The following is a 13,021-nucleotide window of genomic DNA, read 5'->3' as shown; positions in this document are numbered from 1 at the left end:
CTTCTTTTGGATTTTCATTACATAGATGATCATGTCATCTGTGAACAAGACAGTTTTATTTCTTCTGTAAAATAAAAATTCAACTGAGTAAATTTGATGACCTAATTGACTTTATTCAGTGATTCATGAATCAGGCAACATCCCATCTAGCAAATAAAAGAAGTATGTATTTATGTATTTATTTAGAGTATGCACACAAGTGGGGAAAGAGCTGAGGGGGAGAGGGAGGGAGAGATTCTTAAGCAGGCTTCGTGCCCAGCACAGAGCCTAGTGTGGGGCTAGATCTCATAACTGACCATTAGATCATGACCTGAGCTGAAATCTAGAGTTGGAGGCTCAACTGACTGAGCCACCCAGGTGACCCAAGGAAAGGCTTTTAAAGGCAGAAAGGAGGTAGGACAAGGAAGTCATAAACAAAAGAAAGGATTATTTCAGGCAAGGTCACCTTTTTTAGGGAGGTAAATGGAGTCTATTGGGTGAATTACCTCACTAGTGCTGACTAGGAAATTCCAGACTGACTGGTTAAGATCACATTCTTAAAGAAGGTTGAACTTGCAGTTAGGTTAGGTATTAAGTCTTGGTCTGTGACAGGGGTTTAGCTCAAGTAAATCCATTTGGGGCCTGTTGTCTTTTTAACAATTCCTTCCCAATCTGTATACATTTTATTTCCGTATCTTACTGCATTAGCTGGGACTTCCAGTACAGTGTTGAAAAGCAGTGGTGAGAGATGACATCCTTGCCTTGTTCTTCATCTAAATGGAAACTTTATAGTTTCACACCATTAAACATGTTAGCAATAGGGTTTTTTTAATAGATATTCTTTGTCAAGTTGAAGTTCCCCTCTGCCCTAATTTACTATAAAAGTTTTATGATGACTGGATGTTAGATTTTGTCAGATGCTTTCTCTGTCTGTTGACATGAACTTATGACTTTGCTTTTTGGTCTGTAGCCTGTTGATGTGATAGATTACATTAACTGATTTTTTAATGTTGACCCAGATAAATCCTATTTGGTTGTGGCATATAATTCTTTTTATATATTGTTGGGTTCTATTTGCCAATGTTTTGTTAAAGATTTTGCATCTATGTTCATAAGAGGTATTGGTCTGTAGTTTTCTTATAATATCTGTCTGATTTTAGAATTAGTGTAATGCTGGCCTCATAGATTTTTCTTGTGTGAGTTTTGACAGATTATGTCTTTTATAGAATTGGTCCATTTCATCCAGGTTATCAAATTTATAGTTATGGAACACAATATTCCTTTATTTTTTTTAATGTCCATGAGATCTGTAGTGATGTCCCATTTTTAATTTCTGATATTAGTGATTTGTGTGTGTGTGTGTGTTTCTTACTGAATTTATTGATCTCAAATAATCAGCTTTTGGTTTTATTGATTTTCTCAATTGATTTCCTGTTTTCAATTTCATTGATTTCTGCTCTTATTTTTACTATGTTTTTTTTCTTCTGTTTACTTTGGACTTCATCTTCTCTTCCTTTTCTAGTTTCCTATGTTGGAAGCTTAGGTGATTGATTTTGGGTGTTTCTTCTTTTCTAATATATGCATTTAATATTTAATGCTATAAATTTCCATCTAAGCATTGCTCTTACGGCCTCATACAAAGTTTTAAGTTGTGTTTTCATTTTCATTTAGTTCAAGTATTTTTAAATGTCTCTGGAGATTTATTCTCTGACCCATGTATTCAGAAATATATTGTTTAATAACCAAGTATTTGGGGGTTTTCCATCTATGTTATTGTATTTTGTTGTATTCCATTGTGGTCCTGAGAGCAGACATTGTATGATTTCTATTCTTTTAGATTTGTAAAGATGTGTTTCATGTCCCAGAATGGTCTAGGTGAGTATTCCATGTGAGCTTGGGAAGAATGTATATTCTTCTATTATTGGATGAGGTAGTTTATAGATGCCCATTATATCCAATTGCTGAATATAACTATGTCATTTGTGACTTTTTGGTCTATTTCTACTAGAAAGGTGTCAAAGTCTCCAATTATAATAGTGGATTAATTTATTTCTCCTTGCACTTCTATCAGTTTTAGCCTCCCATAGTTTGACATTCTGTTGTTAGATGTGTACACATTAAAGATTATTATGTCTTTTTGGAGGTTTAACCCCTTTCTCATTATGTAATGCCCCTCTTTATTCCTGATAACTTTTCTTGCTCTGAAGTCTGCTCTGTTTGAAATTAATACTCCCACTTTTTTTTTTTTTTTTAAGATTTTATTTCTTAAGTAATCTCTCCATCCAACGTGGGGCTCAAATTTACAACCCCAAGATCAAGAGTCACAGACTCTACCTATCGAGTCAGCCAGGTGCCCCTATTTCTTTTGATTAGTTGTTAGCATGGTATATTTTTCTCCATCTGTTTACTTTTACTGTGTATGTGTCTTTATATTTAGAGTTTCTTGTAGACAATATAGTTGGGTCTTGTTTTTTGATCCACTCTGTCTTTTAATTGGTGTATTTGGACTGTTGAAGTTCAAAGTGATTATTGATATAATTGGATTAATGTCTAGCATATTTGTTATTGTTTTCTACTTGTTGCCCTTATTCTTTGTTCCCATTTTTGTCTTCCACTCTTTCTCTGCCTTTTGTGGTTTTAATTGAGCATGTTGTATGATTCCATTTTCTTTCCTTTCTTAACATGTCCATTACATTTCTCTTTTTACTTTTTTTAGTGCTTGCCCCAGAGTTTGCAATATACATTTACAACTAGTCCAAGTTCACTTTCAGATAACACTGTGCTGCTTCATGAGTAATGTGAGTACCTTATCATAACAAAATAATCTTAATTCCTCTCTGTCATCTCTGTATCACTGGTGTCATTTATTTCACTTATATAAGCATGCATATGTATGTATATGTGTATGTGCATATATATACTGTATATGTACGCATACATGATTGAGTTGCTTTGAATAAACTATTATCAGGTATATCAATTAAGAATAAGAAAAGTAAAAATTTTTATTTTACCTTCACTTATTCCTTCTTTGATGCTCTTTCTTTCTTAATGGAGATCCAAGTTTCTGACTTACATTATTTTCCTTCTCTCTAATAAGCCTCTTTTAACATTGCTTCCAACGCAAGTCTACTAACAGCACATTTCCTCAGTTTTTGCTTGTCTGAGATTTTTTGCTTGTTCTTCATTTTTGAGGGGTAATTTTACATGTATAGAACTCTACATTGGTGGGTTTTGTTCTCTCAACATTTTTAATATTTTAGTCCACTCTGTTCTTGCTTGCATGGTTTCTGAGGTGAATTTCAATATAATTCTTATCTTTGTTCCTCTACAGGTAAGATGTTTCTAACTCTGGCTTGCCTTAAGATTTTTTCTTTGATTTTTATTTTTGTAGTTTGAAAGTGATATTCTTAGATGTAGGGTGGGGTTTTTTTTGGGGGGGTGGGGGGACATTTATTTTGCTAGATGTTCTCTGAACTTCCTGAATCTGTGTTTGGTGTCTGACATTAATTTGAAGAAGCTCTTAGACATTGTTTTAAATATTTCTTCTGTTCCTTTCTCTTTTTCTTTTCCTTTTTATATTCTAATTTTGTATATTTATGCTTTTTGTAGTTGTTCCACAGTCCTTGGATATCCCGTTCTTTTTTTCCTGTCTTTGTTGTCTTTGCTTTTCAGTTTTGGATGTTTCTATTGAGATATCCTCAAGCTCAGAGATTCTTTCCTTACCACATGTCTAGTCTAATGGAAGCCCATCAAAGTATTCTTCATTTCCGTTACAGATCTTTTTGATCTCATGGTTCCTTCTTATTATTTCTGTCGCTTTGCTTACATTGTTCTTACGTGCTATCTCCTTTATCTACGAGAGTCCTTAGCTTATTTTTTAAAAAAATTTTTTTTAAGTTGTTATTTATTTATTTTTGAGAGAGAGAAAGAGAGAGAGGGACAGAGAGAGAGTCACAAGCAGGCTCCATGTTGCCAGCACAGAGCCAGACGTGGGGCTCGAACCCACAAACTGTGAGATCATGACCTGAACTGAAACCAAGAGTTGGACGCTTTGACCAACTGAGCCACCCAGGCGCCCCCCTGAGTCCTTAGCTTATTAATCATAATTGCTTTAAATTCTCAGTGTGGTAATTTCAACGTCTGTAATGTCTGGTTCTGATGCTTGCTCCATCTTTTCAAATTATGTTTTTGCCTTTTGGTATGCCTTGTGATTTTTTCTTGATAGCTGGACATGGTGCACTGGGTGAAAGGAACTGCTGTAAAGAGGCCTTAGGGGAAAGGTGAGGGATTTTTTATAGTCCTATGATTAGGTCAGTCTTTTTACTGAGCCTGTGGCTCACTGTAAACTTCACAAATGTTTCTCAGTTTTTTCTTCCCCCATTAGGTGGGATGAGATGGCTAGAGTGGGCTGGAGTTGGGTATTTCTCTGCCCATAGGTTGTTTAGGCTCTGATTAACTAGTTTCTCTTGGGGACAAAGCAGAGTGCCCTGATGTATTTCAAGATAGTTCTTTTTCCTCCTCCTCCTGTCAGAAGCATGAGGGGATTTTTCTTTGGTATTTATTGAGAGTACCTGGTTAGTCTCCTGGAGGTAAATCTCACAAAATTGCAGGGGTCTTCCTATGAGGGAGTCCTCCTGGAGTTTTAAACTCTGTGTTGGCCACACTGAGCCTCCAGCAATTCATCAATTATAGTTCAGGTTTGCCTACCTCAGTGCTCGTCCCCTGCACAATTCCCAGCCTGGTAAGCTGTGATTCCCCATATTCTTCTGTGTGTCTCTCCAGTCTTGGGGGCAGTAGTTTGCCCTGTGCCATCACCTCTCTACTTACAGATCCTCGAATAGTTGTGGATTTTTCAGTTTGTTCAGCGTTTTACTGGTTTGGGTAGAGTGGTGACTTTCAAGCTCCTTACATGCAGAACCGGAAACTGAAAGGCTCTCTGAAGTTTTATCTCTCAGTTTTGTCCACCCTGAGCCTCCAGCAGTTAGAAAGCTCCAGTTCATTTCCCTAACTAGGCATTGGTTCCTGGGGAGGTTACTGCTCATGAGTTTCTCCTCTATTAAGCTGTGAGATATTCTACCTCTATTAAGGTAGAATAAAGTAGCTGCTGCACATTTTATTTCCTGTGTTGCCTGTTGGTCACTCCTGTCTTGGGGGCAACGGCTTGCTCTGTGACCTCAGTTCTCTTACAGATCTAAGCAGAGTCACAGATTTCTCCATTTGGTCAGCTTTTTTACTTGTTGTTAGGGTGGAGTGGCAATTTCCAGGCTTCTTACTGGTCTCCCAGAAACCAGAAGTTAAAATGACATCAAGCTGAGGCTTTACAAGGATCTGTATCATTTTGTTTTTAGTTACTTTATCCATGGGCATTATTCCTCAAACTGGGACATTAGTCATATAGTTACAGTTTCTATATCTTAGATGTGAAAGATTCTCAATCTGCTTCTGATCATTCCTAATTACTGATACTCACCATCATGTGAGGTCAAAATATAGTTCTATAATTCCTTTGAAATGTCTGTGTGGAATAGAAACTGAGGCTCCTGTTCCGTGGAGCAATACTTGTAGGTATCACCAGTTCGTGTACTTTGTCTTGGTTTTCCTTGAGAAGGAGTATGGCCTAGGAGTGTTTATTACTGTCTAATTACATGGCCTTAGATGAATCATTTTCCCGAATATCCTTCAGTTTATTTATAAAGTCTAGTTTCTAAGGCAATCATTAATAGTGTCAGCCCATTTACAATGAGTTGGTGAAGATTAATTAAATAAGTTAATTTCTATACTTTTTAAGCCCTTCAGAGATTAATTTTCAATATGCAGTAAAGCATATAAAGCACGATGCTAGATGCTAAGTATACAAAAGTTAAATAAAATACAGGTCCTACTTTTGAGCTCAGAGCTGGTTGAGAGGATATAAATGTCATTAACCATGTGTAGCATGTTACATGCTATGAGATAGGTGTGTTCAGAGATACAAGGAGGGGGTGATTAATTGGGGTGCAATTAGAAATATAAATTCAATTAGGAATACACATCTTAATTGTAATTAGCAGTTAGCTTTTCAGAGTTAAACTGGATTATAATTTTTTATTACTGTTTATATTGACATTAGAATTACAAGATAGGGTTTTTTATTTTCTTTTTTTACTTGCCAGAGAGTGGTGAGTTAACAGGATTGGAAATCACAAAATGAATTTGTGGCCCCAACTCTGCCTTGTGTTTTGGGGGGAATTCATTTAACTTCTTTGAACTTCAGTTTTATCAATTAGAAAATAGAAAGATTAGCTCTCTATCTCACAGAAATAATGATATAAAAGTGTTTTGTGAAAATGTTACATTTTTACAAATGTCAAGTTTTCAGATATGTCTTTAAGAGCGTGTGTTTTTTTCCTCTTCCTGAGTCTGATGATTCCTTTGCGTTTTGACTCTGACTTTTAATTGCCCTGCAGTGCACGTAGGGCACAGATTCGTTGGCATATTACGATTCTCCCTGACTCATCCCTTGTTCCCTCCCTCCTCTTTCTCACTGTCTTTCATTTCCTGGGATTGTGTTGCTACATTAGAAAGAAGTAAGTCTGTCTCCTGAAAAGGGCAGTACAAATCCACTGTGGTAAGGCTTCACTTTTATTTTCTCCTATGTCATGTACTAAACTGAATACTTATGAAAGATTTAGTTTTAAATTACATAAGAAATTATTGGTGAAAATGTCATCTGATGTCTACCATAATATTTAATATTTAAGTAGTTCGAATAAAATTTATTTTTGTCTTTTTTCTCTTTGACTTAAAGCTTCTTGTTTCTATTTTAAGAATAGAAAGCCACAAAAAGGTTTTTGTTTTTAATCAGGGATATTTGAAGACTGTCTTTTGGGAACTTTTAGGTAAGAATTTGTTAGAACAGAGTTTTTATACTGTGGGAGGTGACACAGTTTGTGATCTAAAATCAATAAGTGGATTTTGCAACTGAAATGATTTTAGTGTAATGAGGATAAGTACTGTTTCATGAAATCTGTATGTTTTATATGTGAGTGTGAGCATTTACTGCATTGTGCTCCAAAATATATTTTTTGTGGGTCTTGGTCATCATATTACGTGGAAAATTACTTCTCTGGAATTTCTTTCACATTTTCCATTTTCTTATTTTAGATTTGTAGTGATCTAAGAGGCTTTTAATATCCTGTTTGAATGTTAGAAGAGCAATTATCTGTTTTTATTTTTTAAGGGGAGTACTTGAGAAATAGATATTACATGATGACTGAGAAGTAATGATAAAGGTTTGTTGGTATTTCTTAGGGGAGGTGAGTCCCTAGATGAGTTTACGAGGGAATGGAGTTCTGCCAAAGCATCTTCAGATGGGAAAGTTAAGTGTGTAAGGAGTTCAGTTTATCAGCAGCTATGACTCTCAGGGTAAAATACTGCTTGAAGTGACAGAATAATTTGTAACTGATGTGAACCAAAGGTGGGGGCTGCGGGGGGGAAGGAAGCAAAATGTAGTCAATACAGGTAGAATAAAGTAGCTGCTGCACATTTTAAAAATGGTTCTTTGAATGATCTGCAAGCTGTTTTTACTTTGTTCCTATCACCAAAACCAAAGTTACATTTATATTTCATTTTATATTTATTTAAAAATATTCCCCCTTGTCTCCATATTTCAGGTTCTTCTCTCTTTCCCTTTTTATTTGAACAGTTTATTTGCTTGGGTTTTATTTGAAGGGTTTTGTGTACTGCTTGAAGAAAATTCCAAGAATAACCTTTTCTATTTGCTTCTTGCTGTAAACTTGCTGTATGGTAACCAGGGGACTTCAGCCTAAGAGTTGGGGTTAAGTAGTTAAGTAATTTATAAAAGCATGGTCCCTAGAGGTAAACTGCCTGAGCTTAAATTTAGTTCCATGACTTTGAATGGATTACTTATCCTCCTCAGTTGATTCAGTTTTCTCATCTGTTAAATGGAGATAATAATAAGGCTTACCTCACAGAGTTGTGAGGTTTAAATAGATTAATATAAATAAAATCTTCAGAAGGGCAGATGATAAGAGTCACATAAGGGCTACCTATTGTTATTGACATCTTTGCAGGCTAAGTTCTCTTTGCAGGCTAAGAGGCCTTGGGGCAAGTTACTTAATCTTTCTGGGCTTTATCTATTTTTTTTTTTTTTTAAAGATACAATTCTCTGATTCTTTGTGCATATTTAAACTCTGATAGTTGATCCAAATTAGTTTTGTTTTTGAGCACTTGAAGTTACTCCTTTTTGTTTTTTTAATCAATGGAACTAAAAAATATTTCCAACAATATAAATATTTTGTGCTAAAAATGATTTTAGATTGTTGGAATGGCTCTAATATTACCTGTAGATGTTAGTCTCTCCAATGCAGTAAATTTTATGTAAAGTATTATCCAGAGAAGTCTTTTATCTTTCAGTGAAAGCCTACTCTTCACTAATAACAGGAGTTGTTAAGAGAGAGGCCTCTATTTTTATATTTTTGCTTTATATGAATTGACCCCAGGAGTAAAAGTGTCAGTGTCAGTCTTTCATTAATGCTTCTCACATAAGAGCACAAAATTTTTGGTGAATCTTCATTAAAATGTCATGTTCCAAGTACAGAAATAAGTTATAAGATAGGGAAGGCCATAACAGCAAGGAACAAAACAATTAAGTCTGAATTGACTTCTGAGCAATATATTATTCCAAAGTTGTAATTTGACAGAATTATTGATCAAGGGAACAAAGAGTGTTCTTAACTCTTTTGTTAGCTTTAAGCTGTTAAAAATAAAGCAAAATGTTTACAGTAAATTCTATTTCAGTTTGTTAACTTTTCCCTTATTTCTTCATGATGGAAGTTTTGAAATTTCCATTTCATTTGTTTTGGCTTACAGTCCTAAAGAAAAAGTAGCAAAGGTCTTTCTGAGGATTAAAATTTTTACCTTCTGTATTATGGTTCTTTTGTTTTTGCTTTTTTAATCAGTTCTTGCTATGAGAGTTTCTGTTTTTAGAAGTACAGATAAGTTAACTTGTTGAGAATTCTTATCAATGAGCACTTAAGACCGCTCTGACCTTTGAATAACCCTTCTGTTTGAAGAGCTTTGTAATTGTAGGCTGCTCTGTGAATCCAGCTGTACTGTACGTCTTTTGAAGCGGCACAAAAACAGATTACAGAATTTGTAGAGTGTGAACAGAATGAGAGCAGATGTGATTCTAAGACTAAGAATAAACAACGTGAGAAATTACATTCCTTATCTTCTAAATAATTCAGTTGGGAGGTAGGGGTGGTTAGAAGCAATTTTTTTTGAGGTTTTCAGATGAAAATTTGAAAATGTCCTTGGAAAGTGAACAAGAATATATTGTTTTTTTGTTTTTTTAACGTTTATTTATTTCTGAGACAGGGAGAGACAGAGCATGAATGGGGGAGGGTCAGAGAGAAAGGGAGACACAGAATCCGAAACAGGCTCCAGGCTCTGAGCTGTCAGCACAGAGCCCGACGTGGGGCTCGAACTTACAGACCGCAAGATCATGACCTGAGCCAAAGTCGGATGCTTAACCGACTGAGCCACCCAGGCGCCCCAAGAATATATTGTTTTAGGTTGCTTGTAGCGGAATAACTGATGTTCTTTGACTATTTTCTGTAACTTTGAAATGCAATTTCTTTGAGAAAATGGTAGTTTTACTTGCTTCTTGGGGTGGCACACTGTGATTGGTTCATTTAGTGGCATAATTCTGTTAACTTTCTTTTCCAGTTTTTTCCTCTTCACTTAACAAAAAGAGTCCAGTTTAGTGTTTGTTTTTTTTTTAAGTTTTATTTATTTACTTTGAGAGAGAGAACGAGTGCAAGCCAGGAGGGCAGAGAGAGAGAGAATCCCAAGAAGCTGGCTCCTTGCTGTCAGCTCAGAGCCTGATGTGGGGCTCAAATTCAACAAACCGTGAGATCGTGACCTGAGCTGAAATCAAGAGTCGGATGCTTCACTGACTGAGCCACCCAGGCGTTCCAAGTACCCAGTTTTTAAATGTTGAGTTTCAATAGTGAAGAAAAAAAGATTTAATCTTAAGCAATGCCTCATTACCCTTCTTTTTAGCTACTTTGCAAGGCTTTGAAGGTTGAGGATTATAAAGCTGCTGAACCATACTTAGTTTCTCATTTGGAGATTTTGAGAAAGCAAATAAATAAACAAGTGTACTAAAGTCAATAGGGATAATTATGAACTTTGTGTTACTTTATACTATTACTACTCTTCTTTACTACCTTTTTCCCCTCCTTATAAACTTATTCTTTATATGAGCCTTTATTTCTGGTTTTCTTAAATGGAACTCCTTGAAGAGATGATTTAATAAACAGATAAACTTTTGAGTATATAAATTTTGTGGTAGGGCACCTGGGTGGCTCATTCGGTTAAGTGTCTAACTTTTGGTTTCAGCTCAGCTCAGGTCATGATCTCATGGTTCGTGGGATCAAGCCCTGTGTTGGGCTCTCTACCCTGACAGCTCAAAGCCTGCTTGGGATTCTATCTCTCCCTCTCTCTGCTCCTCCCACTTGCTCACACACTCTCTCTCAAATAAACATTTAAAAAATATATATATTTAATAAAAGAAAATTATATGGCAAAGAGAAATCCCTTTGTAATAAGTATTAGAGGATTTGCATGACTAATTAGAATTGTGTTCTGGCAAAGAGATAGGTAAATACAGCTTTATTTTATTTTATTTTATTTTATTTTAATTTTATTTTTTTCTAGTAATCTCTACACCCAACGTAGGGCTCAAATCCAGCTCTGTTGTTCTCTCTTCTTTCTCTCTCTTTTTTTAAGATTTTATTTTTAAGGGTCACCTGGGTGGCTCATTTAAGCATCTGACTTTGGCTCAGGTCATGATCTCACAGTTCTTGAGTTCCAGCCCTGCCTTGGACTCTCTGTTGTCAGCACAGAGCCTGCTTCAGATCCTCTGTCCCTGTCTCTCTGCCCCTCCCTGCTCCTGCTTGCTCTCTCCCTCTCAAAAATAAATAAACATTAAAAAAAAATTGGGGGACTCCTGGGGGGCTCAATCGATTAAATGTCTGACTCTTGATTTTGGCTCAGGTTATGATCTCACAGTTTGTGAGTTCAAGCCCTGCTTCAGGCTCTGTGCTGACAGTACGGAGCCTGCTTGGGATTCTCTCTCCCCCTCTCACTCTCTGCCCCTCCCCCACCTCTCTTTCTGTCTCTCAAATAAATAAAACTTAAAAAAAAAAAAGATTTTATTTTTAAGTAATCTCTACACCCAGTGTGGGTCTCAAATTTACAACCTTGGGATTAAGAGTTGCGTGCTCCACCAACTGAACCAGCCAGATACCCCTGTTATTCTCTGTCTTCTAAGAAGCTTTCCATGAATCCCCAAATAAGTTTCTCTTCTTCTGTGTTTGTCTCCTTCACTAGGTTTTAAACTCTATTTTAAACTCTTTGGGGACAGAGATTATAATGTTTTGTCACTACCATTTATATAGCACAATTCCCAACAATGAGAAGCAAACTACTTTCAAGAATAGGAGAAATCAAGTATGACTCCCAAGTTTTTGGTTTAGCTGACTGGTGAAATGTTTTTTTATTTTTCATCTCTAAATTGGATTGCAGCATCAAAGAGACAGGAGGCTTTGGTGAAAAATAATGATTGCTTATATTAGAGTGATAGCAGAAAATGTTGAGAGGAAGGGAAAAATATATCTTGATATGTTAGGATACATTAAGAATAAATGTTTTGAGATATAGTTAGCACTTTATGATTAGATTAAATAGAGGGAGAGGAAGATGATGAGGTAGATGGTAGCCAAAATAAAGTTACTAACAATGGGATAAGATAGAGAAACAATGTAGAAGTGTTATTTGTAGTTTGTATTCTTCAGTAGGACAAGTAGTATCTCCTGGCAATCAGTAATTAATGACTTCTGCTGTTGGTGGGTATACAGTGTTTATGTGATGCATTTGGTTGCAAAGGGACTCTGTTATCATTCATTATTGATAAAGTCCCAGAACTGTTGAGTGGTTTTATATTACCATTGTACTGATGAAAATCTGAGAATTCAAAAGAGGTGAAATCCCATAAGATTATAGTTATGAAGGTCTCATTTAGATGCATTTTAAGCCTGGGAAAGGAATCCATATGAAGAACAGTACTAATGGCAGATCTTATTAAAAATAAAAAATAAGATTATTAACTAGCATAGACTACTGGTTACTTTAGTACTTTACCTCCTCTGTTTTCTTTAGTCTCAACCTTTTTTACAAGCATCCTTGCCCCCAATTAGTTATATTATTTTATTATTTTTTAAAAGTTTATTTATCTATTTTGAGAGAGAGAGAGAGAGAGAGAGCAGGAAAGGGGCAGAGAGAAAGAGAATCCCAAGCAGGCTCTGCACAGTCAGCTTGGAGTCCAGCGCAGGGCTCAGACTCAGACTGTGAGATCATAACCTGAGCCAAAACCAAAAGTCTGATGCTTAACCCACTGAACGACCTAGGCACCCTTGTTTTTTGTTTTGTTGAAGAGTAAAAGATAAAAGTCTTAACAGTTCAATAATAAAAAGACAATAGAATTTTAAAGTGGGAAAAAGAAATAGACATTGTTCCAGAGAAGATAAACAAATGGACAATAAGCAAATGAAAAGATGTTTAGTATCATTGGTCATTAGTGAGATGCAAATAAAGACCCAAATGAGATACCACCTCACATTCCTTAGGATGGCACTGATAAAAAAAAAAAAAAAAATGAAATGGTCAATAACAAGTGTTAGGATGTGGAGAAATTAGAACCCTTCTACATTGCTGGGGGGAATATAAAATGGTACAGTTGCTTTGAGAAATAGTTTGGCAGTTCCTCAGTAAATTAAACAGAATTACATGACCCAGCAGTTTCACTTGTAGCTATGTACTGAAGAGAATTGAAAATAGGTGGTCAAACAAAAACTTATATGTGGATATTCACAATCACCAAAGGGTGGAAATGTCAACCAACTGATGAATGTCAACCAACAACTGATGTCAACCAATTGATAAAACCCAAATGTTAACCAACTGATGAATTAAT

The 13,021-nt window shown here is 35.7% G+C and overlaps 1 protein-coding gene across 13 annotated transcripts in view; it reads left to right on the top strand.

The window, feature by feature from the left end:
* The window catches only part of BCL2L13 (BCL2 like 13), an 88,292-nt gene that overhangs the window by 67,753 nt on the left and 7,518 nt on the right, over positions 1-13,021 (top strand). For 6 of the 13 annotated variants that reach the window (XM_078450246.2, XM_078450244.2, XM_078450245.1 and 3 more), the window contains 2 exons: positions 1,817-1,854; positions 2,696-2,777. The exons of 3 other annotated variants lie outside the window; for them this stretch is intronic. In XM_078450246.2, the coding sequence (XP_078306372.1) occupies positions 1,817-1,854; positions 2,696-2,777 (120 nt within the window). Of the gene's footprint in view, positions 1-1,816; positions 1,855-2,695; positions 2,778-13,021 lie in introns of those variants that run through there. 4 more of the 13 variants (XM_078450248.2, XM_078450251.1, XM_078450254.2 and 1 more) reach the window with 2 other exon arrangements.

The sequence above is a fragment of the Panthera onca genome, chromosome B4 (genome assembly GCF_046562875.1).
Source record: "Panthera onca isolate mPanOnc1 chromosome B4, mPanOnc1 haplotype 2, whole genome shotgun sequence".
Classification (NCBI taxonomy): Eukaryota; Metazoa; Chordata; class Mammalia; order Carnivora; family Felidae; genus Panthera; species Panthera onca.
This window is presented reverse-complemented; position numbering and strand designations above follow the sequence as displayed.